This window comes from Epinephelus lanceolatus, chromosome 7 (genome assembly GCF_041903045.1).
Source record: "Epinephelus lanceolatus isolate andai-2023 chromosome 7, ASM4190304v1, whole genome shotgun sequence".
NCBI lineage: Eukaryota > Metazoa > Chordata > Actinopteri > Perciformes > Serranidae > Epinephelus > Epinephelus lanceolatus.
In genome coordinates this window covers 34,611,793-34,631,663 of record NC_135740.1, presented here as the reverse complement: position 1 = coordinate 34,631,663, position 19,871 = coordinate 34,611,793, and the positions used below count along the sequence as shown (strand labels likewise).

Sequence of the window (19,871 nt, the reverse complement as noted above, 5' to 3'; positions counted from 1 at the left end):
TTTACATGTCTGTCTGTCTGTGGCCAGGTTTTGTCAACATGATAGCGTCACAACTGTGCAAGGTGTAGTGACAAAACTGTACAGCTTTGAAGTTGAGATCAAAGTGAAGGTTGAGTATGAGGATGGGTGTGGTCCGAGCAACCGGGCCGAAGGTAGGGGGGTAGGAATGACGGAAGGGGTCACTGGACCCCACTTTAAACCCCCGGCCCATGTTCATTACAAGTTGTAGATTGCTGTATCGCGGCTGAACTGATCCCATTACAAGATGGTCGCTTGTCATAACTATGTTTTTGTTTTGTCTTTAGATTATTTTTTTGGCCGTTTTCATATTTATTGATAGGACAGCTGCAGATGGACTGGAAAGGTGGTAGAGAAGGGGGGATGACATGCAGCAAAGGGTCACGGGTTGGAATTGAACCTATGTCACTACAAAGGACTCTGCTTATATGGGGCACACACTGCTTGAGGTGAGCCAGAGGTTGCTCCAGTCAAAACTACATTTTCATCAGTTTATAACCACCTAACAACTAAGAACTGTTGTGTTTGTGTTACCGTAGAATGAAACGTTAATATCTACATCGCAAGTGAGTCCTCTTTAACAGAGTCTGCCATGTTACATGTTGCCATGTTTCTACAGTAGCCTGAATGGACAAATGAAATACTGGCTCTAGAGAGGGCCTTTAGTGTTTTTTTCTGTGTCACCTGAAGGCGACCGTAGATGGCTGTCAGTGAGCGGTAAGCAGAGGGGTATTCAGTTGGTTGCAATCTGCAACCTCACTGCTAGATGCGGTCAAATCCTACACATTACTCCTTGAAGTGGGTGTCTGATCGTTAGGCTTCAAATTACAGATAAATGATAACAAAGAGGCAAGAAGCTTTTTATGATAAGTCGGCAGTCTTTCTCTCTCGATTGTGTGTATAAAAAAAAAAATACTGTTTCGGATGAGACTGACTGGGAGTGACTGACTGCCTTTATTAAGTATTTTGAGACAAGAATGAGAGAGCAGTCTGCACTTGTGTCTTGAAAGCCATGTGCAAAGCCACATGCAGAGGCTTCGCTGATGGACAAAAGCTGTGGCGAGCCATTTCTCTTCCTTTGACCAACCACCAAGGCTGTTTACTCAGAAGAGATCTGACTACAGGCTTCAACAGGATGTGAGATTAGAGGTGCAAGAAAGAAGAGCTACAACAAGGTAATTCTAGTTTAACCAATGGACCTGATTGGTGTAGTTGTACTTTATTGCATGCTCATTTATAGTATAAATTACTGTCTAAAAAATCTGTTTCTGTTGACCAATTTCCTTTTTTTTATTTTGCTCATTAAATGCCAAATGCATCAATTAATTCACCTCCTATCCCTCCCATTCAGTCCTAATCAGTGTCATGTGGAGAGCCTTCAGTATGTCAGCATTCATTAAGGGAAAAATTAGGAAATAACGCAATACACTCCACTTTTGACGTCAGAAAAAACAAGTCTTTATTTGTTCCAGAGTTCAGATGTGCTCTGTTCTATTTGTGGCTTCACCGTGTGATGCAGAGTGGAACAAATCTTACATGCTCTCTTCCAAAAGTTAGATGAGACGATTGATACCGCTCTCATATTTCCGCATTAAACACAGTATGGAGCTGGAGTGAGGAAGCAGTAGGCTTACTGTAGCTTAGCGTAAAGACAAACTAGTGGAAACTGCTAGCATGGCTCTCTGCAAAGTTCCAAAATACACCTGCTAGCACAAGGAAAGCTCTATAATTAGCATAAGCCCTAAGGACACTACAAAGTCCGTCACTAAAATATGTTATAAACCTACACAGCCCACGGGAGCTAAGCTGCTAATACATCCAACTTGGCAAAGCATCTCGCTGACAGACAACAAAGAATTCAAAGATCACATAAAGTACAATATTATTGGATATAAAAATAATTAACATAAATGACAGATTCTGTAATTCTGGTACTTCATGGTGATGAAGCTCAAACCCAGTATAATTAGTGTACTAGATTGGACACAGATGACTCAGTACACCTCGTTGGTGGAGGTCTGTCGTCAACTGAGTGCATTTCTTAGTTTTCTGTTTAAGATATAATGTGATATTTAATGTTTAAGATGTAATGTAATATAATGACTTTTCAGTGGTAAAATGTCTAAAAAACTAGACCAATCTCTTCTGTCTTACTGAGTTGTATACTTGCATTATCCCAAACATTTCCAACAATATTTAAACCCAGAAAAATTTGTACCTTTAATCCAGAACGCAGTCTTTTTCATTTGGTCGCCATCGCCAGTCAGTGGCGTCATGTCTCCTTTGTGTTGTCTGCCTGATGCTGTCATGAATTTCCTTTTCTTTTGTTTTAAGCTACATTTTTTATAGTAAGCCTTTTAGATTTTGCTTGTTTTGTACTAAATATTTTAACCTTTTCACCTGGTCTGTTTGACTTGAAGAGGAAGAGACCTGAAGATAATTTTGGCACCCGGTAAAAACCTTCGGAACACGAACAAAGATCAGACAGAGCAGGTTTTGCAGCTTGCTGCACCTTTTCATAGGTTGCTGGGCAGCCTAAAAATCACCTGTCCTTAGCTTTACTGCCATTTCGCTGTCAAGTAAACGGACAGATCTGTACCCTAAAATCTGCATAAAAACTGGCCGATGGTCAGTTCAAGGCCTGTTTTAGGATGAGACACGACAGTTTTACAATCTACTGTCAATTGTTGGGCCTAATTACTGTTGGAAGAATGTTAGAAAATAGTTGAGGTAAAAAAATGTTTAGATATGTCTTGTAGTTTGCCTAAGGCCACACTGAAAGTGGGCTAACACTAGACTACCACTTGTTGTCACTGCCAGTACAAAGGGCCCGCCCCTGAGTTAATCTGACTGGACAATGTAAAGAAAAACCCGCTAATGGCATTTGGCACTTTAGCGCTCTGAGGTGAAGTTTTTTTAAGTAGAAGCAAACAGGGTGCTGCTGCAGCAACGCTAGGCACAAAGGGACAAAACAATGTGGCAAAGCAAAAGTGGCAAGCAAAACTTTTCACTCATTAAAAACCAAAGAGCTGCCCCAGGCTGCTAAAACATGCCCTTATTGATCAGGGCCTAACACACTTAATCCGTGCACTACATGTTGATGAGTCTTTCTTACATAAGAGAGAACTCAACTTCTTTTCTTTACAATTATTGGATTTCACCCAAACAGAAGTCAGTCCTGATCGTTGCCACTATTATCTCTTGTTTCTCTGCTTCTTCTTTCCGCCGTAGAGAATTCCAGTTCAATGCCTCTGAGTCACCATCCTAAAAATAACAGTGATTTAAACAAAGTGTTAGAGTTTAGGGCTTTAACATCATGACCAGGTGTAGAATAAAGCAAAGAAAGCTTTAGTATCAGCAAGGTTTCTGTCACATCCTGGATCCTTGTCCAGGATGTTTAAAAGAACAAAAAACTAAATACACATTATGTGCTACTTCTTTGCAGTGTTACAAATCTTACCTTCAGTTTTTCTTGAGAAAGTGAGGATGGCAATCACAATCACGCACAGAGCCAACAGTGCGCTGAGGATGAGGACAACTGGGTCCCAACATTGTCCTGAAATTAAAGAAAATGTCAGCAGACAAACTCTTTATTCCGTCTTTACTTTACCTCATCCATGATTTTTTTAAGTGACTCTGTAGTTTAGAGTTCAAAAAAGCAGAATACAGTAGTTAATTAAATGTATTACTTTTTCATCATTCCTAATTATAATTTTAATCATGGAGTTTTAATTTAGAGTCATGAAATATGAAAATGAAAAGGAGTCAAGATCTCTACAACAATGGCAAGTTGTATGATGATTCATATATTTAAATCAATATAGAATACAATTATTTAAAAAAACTGTTTTATTCTGGCCATTTTAATCTTTTTATTATAACATTTTTTTCCACTCTAATAGATCTCAGAATGTGCAGACATCATTAAAAAATAATTCCATGGGCATTGAAACAGGAACGATCAGATGGGCTGTAAACCATATGTCAGTTTAACCACTTTATTTGTAGGCGAGGGCACCGGTAATGTTCCTTATAATTTGTCATTGTGCAAACAACTGGACCCGTATTCACAAACATTCTGAGAACACTCTCAGAGAGCTCCTAACTTAGACTAAAAATCTTTAGTAAGGAGTCTTTGCCTAGGAGTGATTTAGGAAAGCTCTCAGAGCAACTCTGAGCGAGGAAGGGACAGAAACTTTTACCTTAGTGAGGAGGTGTGGTCGACCCCGTTGCTAGGAATGATACATTATTTTAACATATGTGATTGGTTGTCCTTCTGTGAGCTTAAAAGGTATGGACACCCAGTGGAAATGAAATGAACTACATTACAATATGACACTGTGAAAGCGTTGTCATTGTTCATGTGATCACTCTGCTGATGGAGGGTTGAGACAGACTCATGTCATCACTGCTGCACTTTTGCATTTTTCCAGCTTTCTAAATATCCTAGTGTGGGGATCATTTTGTTTCTGGTGTCATAGTGTTATTTCATTGGGTGGGAAATATGTGCGTATCCCTAATGAGATCAACCTAGGGCTGCTCAATTATGGAAAAAAATCATAATCACGATTATTTTGGTCAAAATTGAAATCATGATTATGCAAACAATTATGCGACGTACATGATGACTTATATTGTTTACACGACAGCATGTCATTTCTGTCTCCACATGGTCGCGCGTTTACACTTCTCCCCTGCTCTCTGTATCGCATATCGTGCGCACACACACACACACACACAGACCAACCTCTCTCGCTCTCCCTCTGCCATTTTCCGCACGCTGCTTTTGAAATCTTCCGTGATCACCTGCCTCTCACATTATTCATAGTTCACCTACTTGACTGGCTCGTGGAGTGAATAGAGGAGAGGAGGGGACGGGCGGTATTGCTCATGCGCGTCTCCAGGCGTCCGTGACCAAAAATCGTTTACCCACAAAATCGTAATCGCGATCACCAGATGATTAATTGCACAGCCTTAGATCAACCACAAACATAATTCCTGCACAATCCAATCTGTAGCATTTCATTAACTCACCGTCATCCAGCGCTCTTTGTATTTCCACCATTTTCTCCTCTGATTAAGAAACTCTTAAGTCTCTGAAAAGTCGTCTTCCCTTCTCTTGACAGTTTTCCACCTTAGGAGCTCTTTTAAGGTCTGAGAAGCTCTGTAAATAACTTTTATCTTTACAAGGACCTAGTCTTAACTTTAAGGGAAAATTCTTAGAAAATGTCACAATTCTAAGAATTTTCTTAGAATTTTGTCACTTGGAGCGACTCTTGGCGCAAGGAAGCTTTGTGAATACGACCCCAGATGTTTGAGAAGCATATTCATCATTAACATTGTTTTCCAGATAAATCCAACTGGACTGGGGTTTGTTTACAGCCAGCTGGGTTGTTGGACCACTCGTGTTTGACCCATGTTAGTGATGTCATCACATTTCAATATCTCAGCAGTTACTGTGGTAGGTACCATGTTTTACTAACTGACAGATCTGTGATTAGAAAAACAATCTCAGACCTGTTTTTGTGAATTATTTAAATGGCATTATCACAAAACAATATATTATGAAAGTACAATTATTTTAATACAATTTTAAAAACGTACTTGTCTCTTCTTTAGTATCTTCACCAAACAGGTTCTCTCCACGTGTGACCACAGCACAGTAGTAAGTCCTAATGCTTGGTTCTCCAGATTCATATTTGAACCAGTACACACTGTGTTCACCTTGGCACTCATCTTGTGTGTGGTTCCCGGAGAGAGGTGAACACTGGAGAGTCACTGAGTTGCCCGCCTGGACCGACTTAGTCTCCGGACTTTGTTCCACACAGCAAGATTTGTGCTGATTTTTATGATCTGTGTGATTCATAAAAATGCAGTTAACAAGTCGATTATTTGTTTTTCAAAAAGCAGCAAACAAAAACACTGAAAAGAACATACTTTACCGTTCACAAACAAAAGAGTGCCATTGATGAACTTCATTATGTATGCCGATCCTGCTTGACAGAAGTATGTTGCTTCGTCTTCTTTGCTCACATTTCTGATGTTGAGAACATACTGACTGTTCACTTTTGTGACTGTGAATCTTGAGTTGTCAAATTGTCCCTGAAGATTTACTGTCCTAAAAGTCCCCGCTGCAACTGTTTGGACCATATATCCAAACTTCAGCTTATACCAGTAAAACAACCCAGCTTCATTTCCAAAGAACGGACATGTCAGATTCAAACTACCACCAGGTTCAACCACAGTCAAAGAGATCTGCTCAGCAACCTCTGCAGTTTGAATCAGAGCTGAAGAAAAGAGAATAAAATAAATAAATAAATGTCTAACACAAACTAGACTGTTAATAAAATAGTTAGTCTAAACCTTGATGTGGTCTAATATTAGCTGTTAGTTAGTTGTTAGTTAATTTGTTTTACCGCAGTACTCAAAGTAGATAAGACATGCACTTACAAAATGTACTTAGGAGAATCAAAGCAGCCAGTCCTCCGGTCATTGTGATACAGAGCCCTTCTCTTGCACAACTGGTGTCTTCACACAAATGAAAGATGTCATGAGGTGATCAAGGTATACAGAGTGGAAGTCTAAAGTGATTGGCTGAAATGCAGACTGCACGTAGTCCTATATACACCAAACCAGTGATCATGCCCCCATTTCAGTAAAAATCAGATACTGGATTACAACTCTTCACTGGAGGTGAAAGTCTAAAGCTTAATAAACTGAATTACACCCAGTTTTTAAAAATCTAATCAGCAATAATAATGAAGCTGAGGTTGAAAAATAAAATACTCTGAGTATAAAATTTAATGTCTATAAAGGGACTAATATCAAACAGAATTGTCAACTTGTTACACTGCTTTTACAACTTCAGTGTGACATGGCTCCATTTTCCACTGGGGGGAAAGGGAATTTGATTTTCCTAGAGTATTCCAGTATATCCACCTGCATCTAATGTCACTTTAAAGATACACTATTCAGGATTTTCCTGAAAAACAATCATACAGAAGTTCTCCCCCTCAATCATCACTTGTAATCACTAGAAGTGTGTGACAGTGTTTGTTTCTGCAGACACTCTGCTCTCTGCCTCTATTTTCATCTTATTTTGTGAATGGGACATGTTTATGGGCGTAAACCCCACACAGCGCTCAGGTAAGGTCGGCCTTTTTAAAAACATGCCAACCAGGTGCCAGACCAGGGGTCGGCAACCTCAAGGTATCAAAAGATATAATGTGTGGTGGAGGATTACATATTTCATCTGGCAGGGAACACCTTGGGGTCCCCCAGGAAGAGCTAAAAAGCGTTGCTGGGGAGAGGGACATCTGGAATACTTTGCCCAGCCTGCTGCCCCCACAACCCAGCCTGTGATAAGTGGGGAAAAAAACAACAAAAAACTACACCACTCGCCAAAGCCACAGGGAGCCACTGGAGACAGGGTAAAGAGCCACATGCAGCTCTGGAGCCGCAAGTTGCCTACGCCATTGCCAGACTGTAAGCAGAAGGCATCCAGTGGACACACACAAAAAAAAATAGAAATATAGTGAGGCGAAATTCCACACGAGGGAATCTGGGGTTGGCTTTCACTTGCGCTAGCCAGTAGCTGAAAATCCTGCATGGTATACCATTAAGTCCACACTGATGTTTAGCCATGCCCATTTTACCCGTAGACTGTAAAAATAATGGATGTAGCTAGTGGTCCAAATACGGTCACGCCAGAAGTGACTGTATTTGGGCGAGAGGCTGGCACTGTAAAGGAGCGAGGGGTTGATCTGCAGACCACCTGTCACTCAGAGCTGCCCCCCCCCCCCCCCCCCCCTAAAGTTGCCATACTGTTGTCATGAAGGAGGAAATTACCTATAAAGACCAAAACATTTTTGTACCAGACTGTAAACATGTTTATTTCTGCTGTAAAGTTGGGCATTTTAACATGGGTGACTTACTTACCCACTTTTTGTTCAAAGAACTGCAGTTTTTGGCACTACCGTGCTGGCTTAATTTTTTTAGCCCCATAGTTTATTGCCTTGTTTTGTTGAGATTTTAAGAGTGGACTGCAGTAAAGTAAAAACAAACTACTCTGTTGGACAATATTGAGACATGCCATCTATGTAATCACTCCACTCGGTGGAATGAGCGGATTCAAAGTTCATACCTCAGGCAAAGGACCTTTTGTTAGTCAATATTGGGTAATTCTACAGGACATGATGTAGGGCTTTTACAGTGTTGGGCAGTAACACATTACTTACAGCAGACACTGAAATTTTATGTTGTCATTACTTTTTCGTTACAGAATGTTTGCAAATGTGGGGATACCTACTGTCTTTTTATTCTCACAGCACTTTGTAAAGGCAGTTTGAATTGAAAACAACAAGCAAAGCCACATGCAACAGCTACACTGACAGACAAAAGCTGTGGCGGGCCATTTCTTCGCCTTTGACCAACCACTGAAGCTGTCAACTCAGAAGAGACCTGCCTACAGGCTTCAACAGGATATGTATTGAGGTTAGTGTAGCGAGAGCGGAAGCATTACAAGAGGCTTCAGAGAGCTAATTTTAGTTTAACCAGCATAATTAAAATCCCTTAAATGCACCTTTACTTTAATCCTAACAGAGTACAAGATCATCACACATGATGATAATGTGTTAAGAAGATTTCCCTCATCATGCACCTCTGAGAACATATTTACCAAAGATCAGTCACCTCTTCATGTGTTCTTTCAGCTGCATGTTTCACTCTGATGAACATGTAAAGCCCAAAGAGATTATGAAAGTCATTCTACGATGACGCATTATGTATCTGGGGGCTTTTGTGACATGAATAAGGGATGTAGAGTGAGAAATCACAATTTTGCAGCATTAAAACATAGATTCGCTGCACCTTTACAAAGATCTGTGATGGACTAGTCAGTGTGTAGCTTCCCCTGTCTCTCAACAACAACAGCCACCAAAGAAAAAAACTCAAGACAAATGCACTGAAAACACACACTGGCAATGCATGACTAAAATACTGTATTACTGAGCAGGTGTAGGTTTATATAACTCTAATACACCATGAAACTTTGCACTCATGTTACTGTTGCACATGCTTCACAACCCGCCTTCATAAGACTAAACTGGTGAAAATGACAGGAAGAAAAGGGGCTTTGAAATCACACCTCATTTCGGCAGCCCAACCACAACCATGCTAAACTTTCCACACGTTTGTCACTGGTGATTGTTAATGTGTCTGTGCACACACATTTACAAGGAAGTACAGAGCAGCATATAGATTTATTCATTCTGTTTTTTTTAAACTTGTTTCTTTCCCCGTGTTCAGGCTCCGCATATTTCACTGCACCGTATTTTGCAAATAGAGATTGACACAAAAAAGTACCAATGAACTCCTCTGCAGTTCTTGGTCTTTTGATGAGTTTGTGGTATTGTGGTGCTGGGTTGCGTTAAATTGGGAGGTGTCCCTCATCCCACAAGTGATGGACACCTCACTGCATCATGTCAGTTTTGGTTATTTTAGCTATTGTGAATCAAAAAAATTTAAATTTTTAAAGCTACGGCAACACTAAACCCCTGAGCTTGCCTGAGAAGGACTAAATGCACACACCTGATGTTTTTAAATATCCCATGGAGAGAGACTCTCACTGCAGCCTGTTTTATTTTGTTCAGAAAATGTCGGCGTGCAGCCTCGTTCTGTGGATGATAAATGAGGTGCAGACTGATAAAGGAGGAAATACAGTGAGTGCTGGACGGAGCAGTGAGTGACAACAACCCCGCCCACATGAAAGAGTACTGTTTGTGGTGTAAAAGCTAGGGTCTATATACCATGTCTGAAAGGTTACTTTTGGTACCATACCGAAAGTGTTTGGTGGAAACGGGGCTAGGGTGATTAACATGTTGCTTCACAACAACAAGGTCTAAAGTTATTAATTCATGGAGTTATGACATTCTCCTCCATCCGTAAAGCATTTCTGTCACTTGAATCTGAAACTCTAAATTGCACATAGTGTCAGCATAGTGGACTGTGTAAATATCCTCCCCCACTCTGGCTGCTGCTCGCTTCCTGCTGATGTGTTTCACTGCAGATGACAGACAGAGTGGGCAACGTCGTTACTGATGATATGGAGCATTTTAATTTGTTGTGGGTTATTTCAAATAACTCCTCTGACTTCCTCTTTGATTCAGTGTGACAATCTCTGTTGATTGAGTCTGTTCATACAAATGCATCAGATCAATCACAAATCTCTTGACACAGGACCAAAAATAAAGTTTTAAGACTTCACTATTTTATGTTTATTGATATTTAAGAGACAATGATACGTTCTTTTATGTCTTAGCTCAGTGACAGCCATGGCAGTAAGCATTCTTTTTTCAGGTTGTCCATACATGCATACATCCCGTCTTTGTGAACATGATATCTCAAGAACACCTCAAGGAAATTTCTTCAATTTGGCAGAAATGTCCACTTGGAATCAACAATGAACTGATTAGATTTTGGTGGTCAAGGTCATTGTGACCTTGTCCGTCTCATTTTTGTGAATGTGATATCTCAAGAACACCTTTAGGGAATTTCCTCAAATTTGGCACAAATGTTCATTTGAACTCAACAATTACCTAACTGAATTTCAGTAGTCAAAGGTCAAGGTCAGTGTGATCTTAAATCTGTCTCATTTTTGTGAATGCGATATCTGAAAAACACTTTGAGGGAATTTCTTAAAATTTGAAACAAACGTCCACTTGGACTGAAGAATAAACTGATTAAAATGTGTTAGTCAAAGGTCAAGGTCAGTGTGACCTTACAAAACATAACTTTGGAATTTTTACACCAATGATGACAACACTCCTGTTGACACACAAATGTCAACAGGATAAAGTCAAGTCTTTGATATCCAAAAGGTCGAAGGTCAAATTCGCTGTGACATCATAATGTTCTGCATAAAACACTTTTCTGGACATTATTCCATGGCATATTTTGGAAACAGAAGGGGACATATTTGGTCAGATACTTAATTGGTGACACTCACCTTGAGTGCCTGTGCTGATTGTATAGGTCTTCAGTGTGTGAAGCATCCATGTATTCACAGACATGGATGTAAACTGTAAAGGTAAACTTGACTACCTTGCCGAGGCATAGAGCTGCATGCTGGTGATTCTAGTTGTCAGTGGAGTCTGGTGGCTTTGAGATAATCTTCAGCTCCTCATCAGAAAGGCAAAGGCAAAGCTGTGAAAATATTTTAAACAAAGCATAGTCTTAAACTGATACTGATTTTTTAGGTGGTACATTTTTTAGGTGCTAAAAAGTAACAACTTGAGGCAGCGTTTGCTCAGCGCTGTTTCATTTACAGTAATGTATTGTAAACATACATTGGATTCGGTTAATTACCAGAAACAACAGTTTGGACCCCCATGGACTGCAACCACTTCAGGGAATTAAGTTTATGTTAGAGTGCCGTCCATGTAGCATGATGAAAACAGGTGAAGCTCACATGTCCGATTACAAAAATTACATTTTTGCCTTTTTTTGTGACCACAACATTCCCAAACCTCAACTGAGTGCACCTCACAATGTATACATTTCTGCATAGTATCATTCAGTCTGGAGGTTGTTGGTTTAATTTGGACCAATCTGCAGTTGGTAATCCAAAAATTCTTGAACTACAGATGTGTTGAGCGTGGGAAATGAAAGATTTCACTTCAGTTTTAAATGACATTTGGGCCATGAGGAATTTACCTTTGTTATTGCTGATTTTCTTCACAGTAGAAAGGTTGTAAACATGTGTTGTGTTTACTGTAGACATCCCACTGTAAGTAGCCCACCCTGAGAACCAAACATGAGATGACAAAAGCGTGGTGCTGGTGTTGTTTCAGATGTTATGTTGGAAAGTTTGGGGTGAAAATTTTCCACTGTGGTAGTACAGTAAAGCGCTAACATAGCGAGAGGCCAATCAGATTGCTCTGAAATGTTCCCTCCCACTTGATGACTACATTAAAGCGCATTATCTTCAGATATGATCTAATTTTACTGCAGTCTCTCTGTAGGAAGAACAGAAAATGCTGATCATATTTTATATTCTGCTCGTGCTCAATATTGGACGTAAGTATTAAAGTCACATTTACTCAGGATATATATTTAAAATATATTTTGTGATCTTTATGCTGTAAATGTGTCTCTTGTTTATCATTGCTCTGTTTTTGTTTTATCTTCAGGATGCACAGACGATCACATCTTTGAGACAAAGACTGTTGGTGTTGGACAAAGTGTGACTCTAACATGCCCCCGCAACAGATTAAGTTTATCATCCTTATTTTGGATCAGGCTTGTTTCTGGAACCTTTCCTGAAATTTTAGGAGGAACAATTGCCGTTGATTTCGGAGTTGATGTGGAGACCCGTCGCATTACAGCAAAACAAGGGCCTGGAACTTTTGTTCTGCATATTACTGAAACACAGTTAAGAGATACTGCAGTCTACTACTGTATAAACGTGACACAAAGCAAAATGACATTTTTGAGAGGAACATTTCTGAGAATCAAAGGTAAATACAGCAAAAACTGCAACAGAATCTCCAAATGCCTTCAGAGTTACAGAATTATGCATAAATATTAACAGCTATTTTACTATTTTTCATCCCCAGGTCCAGAACCTGATATCACTGCCGTCACTCAAGATCCATCTGATCCAGTCCGTCCAGGAGACTCAGTGACTCTGCAGTGTTCAGTCCTCTCTGACTCTGAGAAGAAAACATGTTCGGAAGAACACAGAGTTTATTGGTTCAGAGCTGCATCAGATGAATCTCATCCCAGTTTCATTTATGCCCAAGTAAACAGTAGTGATGGATGTGAGAAGAGTCCTGAAGCTCACTCTCCGCAGAAATGTATCTACAGCTTCTCTAAGGACGTCAGCTCCTCTGATGCCGGGACTTATTACTGTGCTGTGGCCACATGTGGAGAGATATTATTTGGAAATGGAACAAAACTGGACGTTGAAGGTAACTGCACCCTGTTTCTATCTTATAGTTAGATTATCATTATCTATCAACAAAGTATTTCCTATGATTTCTTAACTTTAATTGTTTCTTTAATGTTTCAGATGTCAGCCGCTGTGATTCACAGAATGACAATACAGTTCTGTTTCTGGTGTGTGCTGCTTTGGCTTTAAGTCTGATTGTTATAGCCGTCCTTGTTCATGCCATCAGGACAAAATTCAGCAATTGTTCCAACAGTGAGAGACATTACTCATACATTCATCTATCAAACCAAAGTTTATATGATTCAATTCACATTTCCGCTGTGTTTAAATCAACCTGCAGTGTCATTCATCTTCAATGAAATCCGAAATCCGTTCTTTTTTTACGATCTCTTATTTATCTTTTTTTTTTAATAATACAGCTGCTGCCACTCTGCAAACAAATGCTGCGACAGCCAGTTGTGATCAGCAAAGTCAGCAGGTGAGGATTTTAAAGATGTAGCCAGAAATGTTGTCAATAATGTTTATTTATTGACATGTATACATATTAAAATCTGCTCTCCTAATTTAATTTTTGCACTTGTTTCCTCAGGGTAATGAGGAGTCTTTGGCTTATTGTACACCAAACTTTACCAGGAGGAAAGCTGGCAGAGGAGGGAGAAGAAATCAAAGACAAGAAGAGACCATCTACACTGATGTCAGGGCTTTTAATATATATGATTAATCTAAACCATGAATTTGCTAAATGAGGCTAATGTAATTTTTTTGCTGGTTTCTGCATTTCATTGAGGACATGATGTATTACATAGTATAATGTAATATATCATGTCTTCAAGTAGTAGTATAGTAGAATATTTTTGATAAACTATGCATCATATTATGCATTCTACATATATTCTGTCCAAATTATTTGCAAATATTTCATATTTTTGCCTTATGATGCAAAAATAATCACCTTTAATAACTAAACTTTTGTTGATAGCCTGTATCACTGTGAATCCCATATCTAATAATTTTGTTCCAGTTTTTATGCAGTTTATCAGTACATTTTTTAAGGAGGTGGGTGATGCATCTACCTAATGTGACTTTTTGAAAGATTCATCTTGAAAGAGTCGAGAGAAGAGTCAACTCTGTCTCTTTTCTCTGTGATACCATATAAGGTGATAAACTTCTTCCCCAGTCCCTCAGCTTTGCATCGCTGCAGTTCAAAACGTGAACATGCCTTGTGTCATTTTTTAATAAATTAACATCCACATCTATAATGAACCCTTTATTTATCTAAAAGTGAGTGTGTGTGTGTGTGTGTGTGTGTATGTGTGTGTGGTTCCAAACTCTTCTTCTCTTCTGGGCCACCGTAGAAGCACTTTCTCATGTCTTATTAGCCATCGTGTTTTTACTGACTCATATCTGTGCAAAGATTATCACTAGAGAGGTGTTTTCACATTCCTCTAGTCAACGGGGTTATTTCTGCCCACTTTCCTAAAATCTGAGATTCAAACATACATCAGGCAAGTTGCATTAGGTGCATCACTAATACTAAAGTCGATCGTTGTCCAATACGGGAAGGACATACTGATGGAGGAAGAGACTTTGACACAACACTGAAAAAGTAATTTAAAACCTCCAGTGCAGAGCAGACTTGTCAGTCCAGAAAGCATAGTTGGCATTAGCATAGCAAAAGTTTTGACAGCAAACATAGTAGAGTGTGCAGTTTTTGGATGTGAACAGGCTCTGGAGCTTCCTCCCACTATCGACAGAAAACCCCGTCGTAGCTTGCCTGGGTCCAAGACCGTGGAATCTTCGCACTCCTCTGAGTTCACTGACTGACTGTTCACTGACTGTTGACTGATTCTGGAAACAGAATATCATGAGTTGCTGAGTACAAGCTAACCAACAACATGAATAAAAGATGCTAACTACACTTAGCATTCTGATATTTGTTAATTTTGGTGCAAAACAGACTCCTCATCTAAGTCTGGGTGTGACTGAGGCTCAGACATGTATGTCTGAATCTCAGTGATGTTTCTTCTAATGCTAACGCTGCCAGCTTACTGCGCACTGCTCTTTCATTGGTCCACCTAACGCTGTCAGCAAGCTGCGTAGGTAGTCGGGCACAAGACGAGATCCCAAACTTCTCAGTAAGGGAGAAAGAGTAGATCGACTTCTGACTTCTTTTCAGAGTTTTTTACTGTTATGTGGGAAAACTATGTTAAACAAAATATTAGTATTTGTACTTGAGAATGTGTCTGCAGGGGGCTACATGGTGCAATTTCTAAGCCCAAAGACATTTGAGATCTAAATATTATTTGTAGTCACCGATCACGGTTAATTAAACTGGGGCAAGACAATGATGCCACCAAACACAATAACAAGCTAATCAGCATACAGATTGAAATATCATGACAGATGTTGGATACATCGGGACAAAAGTTTGTACAGACATTCATTGTCCCCTGGGAATGTATGTGAATAAATCTGGTGATAATCTGACTTTTCATTTAGTGCAACCAGCAGGTTAACGCTTATGATGTTGTGTGAAATGTCTTGGGGACTAATGGATGAATTGCCATTAAATTTTGTTCAGACAGTCATGTTCCCCACAGGATAAATAAAAATTAATAAAATTCACCAAATACCTGCCAAACAATTGACATCACTCTTGGCTGTACTCTCAGTATTTAGCACCAGATTCTGCTATTGTCAGGACCTGGGCCCAGTATTTCAAAACTTGTAATCCGGATCAGAATAATCCGGATAATGAAATCCTCCTTTTCACAGTCAGGGATCAAGGTGATCCTGCTGACTTTATCTGGGTATTTCAAAACATTGGCAGGGTGGATCACTTTGATCCCAATCTGACTTGATATGGATTTCCAAATCTCACAACTCCACCCCCGGATCTGAAACGTTTCCCCTTTGGGGGCGTGGCTTTCAGATTATGACCTGCTGTGCTCTGTCTTCACAGCGGAACACTTCACGAAAGGAGCAGTTGGTAGCCCAGCTTTCGCATCAAAATGTAAGTATACCGTTGTCTAATGTATAGCGTTTTTAAGACCATACGAAGGCCACTCACCATCTAATGTGAGCCAGCTATTTGAATTGTCACCTACTTAAAACGTGGGCGTACCGATCTCTAATTGAGCCGAGGTCATGCTAACGGTAGCTAACGCGGTTCCATTGACTTGCATGTTAAGTAGCTAGCAGGCTAGTGAAGTAGCTGGCTTTGCTGATGTATTTTGCGGTCTACGGCTTAATTTAAAAGGTAATTAATCAAAAGTACGTCATACATGAACTCTTTAAACAACAGCCTGTTCAGAGTTTAATGTTATGTTATTGCCAACACAGCGGACTTTTTTTATTTTTATTTTTTTTTTACATGTGTGCAGAGCAGACTGCTTCAGTATAGGAAAAATACACAGTACTAGTATGAATTATGCAGTTCATTCAGAAGTGTCAGAGGATTGAGTTTGGGTATGCTACAGTAATGCTGATGATATGCTTTTCTGTAACGTTACTTAAACAATTTCTCTGACTATTGTGGATTCCTGACAATGACAAAGATATGCTCATACACACTCTACTTCTACTTTCAGAATACACTCACCACCTGTACCTGTACCACCTTACAAAGCCAATTATGGTCACACTTACATTAAGATCTGGAACAAGATCCTGTACTACATCAGAGCATTAACCTCTATTACACATTTCAAACATGCATAGAAACACTATCTGATGGAAGGACAGACCTGCAACCACCATATCCCATTTTATGTGATCCACTTCAGTCCACTACTTTGTAGTGTTTATGTAGCTGCTTACGTTTTGTTATTTTGCCTCAGCTGATTGTTTCTGTTTTCATTTTGTATTGTAATGTTTTTTGTTGCATAACAGGAACCTGCTGAAAACCAACTGAGTCAGGACAGTTTTAACTGTAACACACAATGTTGCTTTTAATTCCTTTCTTGTATAAAGAAATAAATGAAATGAAATTAAAATGAAAAGACAAAACAATGATACAAAAAGAGGCTTAACAACTATTACCTGTGTGTGTCTTGCTGCTTTGTGCCTTTCTGTGCCCTGATTTTCCTCCCCTGTGCCTCACACAAGCTATATGCTCTTGCACATTTGGTTTGAAACTGCCTCAACTCTAGTTTTCTCTCTTTAACGCAGAAGAAGTTATATCTCCTCAGCAGCATGCAGCTACAGACACCATGTCAACTGTTATTACCACATACAAACAAAAGAGTTCTTCACACAGAAATAGATTTCATCAACACAAAATCTCCCCTGAAACAAAAAGTTCACACAAAAGCAAGTGTGCTAAAAAAAAGTTTCAGAGTGACATGACTACGTGGACTTTGACCATCAAAATAAAAGGTACTTCAAGACCACTGTGGCAGGAAATGCACATTAAGTCTAAGTTCTGTGATAACCAATCAGATGCATTTGAAAGTGTGACATACAGTATTGTGGTCATATGACATCACCTCCTTAACCCACTGAAATACCAGCAAGTTTCCAAATCACAGACAGTGTCAAGATGATCCTGTTATGGGTTACACTGCTTGTTCTTCATCAAGGATGTGAGTGCGCTGTGTAATCTTAACTACATATTTTCTCATTTGAGTATCTGCATGCAAACTTGATGTACGGTTGCTCATGTTATTACCTTTCTGCATCATATAGTAATTGTCATTTAGTGTTTCATGTGTTGTATTTTCATTTAATCCAGATGCGCTGGTTCCAGTGACCACAGTTCAACTTGGTGAACCTGTGACTTTAACTTGTGTTTTGCCTGATGAGTTTAATGACAGACTCTACTGGTACAAGCAGAGTGCCGGGGAGACTCTGAAATTAATTGTGAGACTGCGTAAACATGTAAACCGTGTGTATGGACCAGAGTTTTCTGCCGTGAGATTGGATGTAAAGGTTTATAAGAATATTAGCAGTCTGAGCATTTTAAGGACGATTCAAGAAGATGAGGGAATGTATCACTGTGCATTTGTGGACTGGATTGAGATTACCTGGACCGGCACCTATTTGTTATTAAAAGGTAATTATGTGATGTGTTTATGGCAAAGTTTGGAATCACTTTAACCACTTAAAGCTGCACTGTGTTAATATTTCTTAACAATTTCTGTAGAGTGTCCTGTTAAACTTTTGTGTGTTATGCTTACATTACATTTGAACTTTTAACTATTCTTAAATCCTATTAAGTATGTCAAAGCATGTGTGGAGATGCCAAATCTTTAACACAGTTCTGTATCACACAGGAAACACTCAGAGGACATCAAACTATGCTGTTGTTCAGTGGCCGACAGAATCTGATCCAGTCCGTCCAGGAGCCTCGATGTCTCTCCAGTGTTCAGTCCTCTCTGACTCTGAGAACAAAATGTGTCCAGGAGATCACAGTGTGTTCTGGTTCAGAGCCGGATCAGATAAATCTCATCCAGACATCATCTACACTGATGGAAATAGACGTGATGAATGTGAGAGGAACTCTGACACTCAGAAGAGTTGTGTTTATCACTTCTCTAAGAACGTCAGCTCCTCTGATGCTGGGACTTACTACTGTGCTGTGGCCACATGTGGACAGATATTATTTGGAGATGGAACTAAAGTGGAAATTGAAGGTAACTGTGTCATTGTTTTGTTCATTAAGAAATTTGCTTCTTTGAGTACCAGACTGTCAAATGAGCCTTTTTTTATAATTTAACTAGCAAAATTGTTTTAGTAGGAGGTGACATTAAACACCCTTGAATTTAACACATTTTATTAACTTTTCATGTTTCAGGAACCAGTACGTGCTCACAGAATGCAGATGCACTTATTTTTCTGCTGTGTGCTGTCTTGGCTATAAGTCTGACTGTCATAGCTGTCCTCGTTTACACCATCAAGAAAAACATGTCTGATTGTGACGACGGTAATAGAAGTCATTAGTTAGCTCTCTATCCAACAATACTGTATAAAAACTACTGAATTTGTATTTATTATTATCTTTATGTTTTCTATTTAATAATTTCAGCTGCTGTTGCCGTGCAGAGAAACCTTCGTGGTCAGAAAAGTCAACAGGTAAAGAATGAAACGGTTCAGTAGGATCAACCTTATTGAAACAGTTATGGGTCTTTTTTTAACTTTGTCATGTATTTCCTCAGAGAGATGAGGACACACAGGTTTATTCTGCTGTCGTCTTCACCGTGATGAAAACTGGCAGTGGTGCAATAAAGGATTCAAGAGCAGCAGAGAGACAGAGGATCTACGCTGCTGTCAAGGCTTTTGGGTTGGATTAGTGAGGTCACAGGTCTGTTTGCCATCAGCTGGTACTGTGTGATCTGGTTACTGTTGGTCTGTTATGAGCTGAAGGGTTTGTTATATGTGGCTATTTGGTAATGATGTGCATGCAGGTGTCTGCAAGGGCCCGCTTTGGTCCACTTTGATAAGGTAAATGTCACCATTCAACCATGTCCGTGAGGGTCTGCCAGATGCCTATGTGGGTGTCCATGTGCAGCCCATTTTCTGAGACCCCACCTTCAGAAAAAGCTGCGCATCTGGCAGGACATCATTTAAAAAAAAAAAAAAAAAAAAAAAAAATGCTGGGAGTGAATGTGGCCATGTGGACACTGGCCCTAAAGAAAGAAACTGCTGTAGGTGTCAGTTAACATGGACATTACTCAAATAAGTTTTTTTTCTCTCAAAGTGGGAGTAACTGTAAATATGGAACTTTCCAATGGATCAGTGTTGGCACAGATATATTAGGTGGATCAGATCTGGTTTTGTTTTCGTTTAGTTTTGTTGTTGTGCTTGTGTAACTACTCTTGAACCTGATTTGTAACTCTGTTAAACTATGTCAATAAATAAAATGCACTGCTTTCCAACATCAATCTGTGTTGGTCATCAAGAATCA

General features: G+C 39.5%; 1 protein-coding gene and 1 pseudogene across 2 annotated transcripts; one reads left to right on the top strand and one right to left on the bottom strand.

Annotated features, from left to right (window-relative positions):
- Positions 1 to 1,469: 1,469 nt before the first annotated feature.
- On the bottom strand, positions 1,470 to 6,551 carry LOC144463895 (uncharacterized). The gene is made up of 5 exons (XM_078169659.1): positions 6,469 to 6,551; positions 5,961 to 6,305; positions 5,623 to 5,871; positions 3,479 to 3,574; positions 1,470 to 3,282 (listed from the first exon to the last, which is right to left on the bottom strand). The coding sequence occupies exons 1-5, from the start codon at positions 6,509 to 6,511 to the stop codon at positions 3,275 to 3,277; spliced, it is 741 nt and encodes a 246-aa protein (XP_078025785.1). The 5' UTR covers positions 6,512 to 6,551; the 3' UTR covers positions 1,470 to 3,274.
- A 5,417-nt stretch (positions 6,552 to 11,968) lies between these two features.
- Positions 11,969 to 19,837, top strand: LOC117255254 (uncharacterized; annotated as a pseudogene). Its single transcript, XR_013491861.1, has 12 exons — positions 11,969 to 12,093; positions 12,207 to 12,533; positions 12,633 to 12,986; positions 13,088 to 13,219; positions 13,387 to 13,445; positions 13,557 to 13,679; positions 17,479 to 17,550; positions 17,700 to 18,020; positions 18,241 to 18,600; positions 18,762 to 18,890; positions 18,993 to 19,039; positions 19,123 to 19,837. The product of XR_013491861.1 is annotated as an uncharacterized LOC117255254 (transcript).
- The last annotated feature ends 34 nt before the right edge of the window (positions 19,838 to 19,871 follow it).

Excerpts from the sequence above, each read along its gene's own strand:
- LOC144463895 (XM_078169659.1), bottom strand. The coding sequence starts at position 6,511 with ATGACCGGAGGACTGGCTGCTTTGATTCTCCTAAGTACATTTT. Across the intron at positions 5,872-5,960 it reads CACTCTTTTGTTTGTGAACG|ATCATAAAAATCAGCACAAA; the intron begins GTAAAGTATGTT and ends TGAATCACACAG. Across the intron at positions 3,575-5,622 it reads AGATACTAAAGAAGAGACAA|GACAATGTTGGGACCCAGTT; the intron begins GTACGTTTTTAA and ends CTTTAATTTCAG.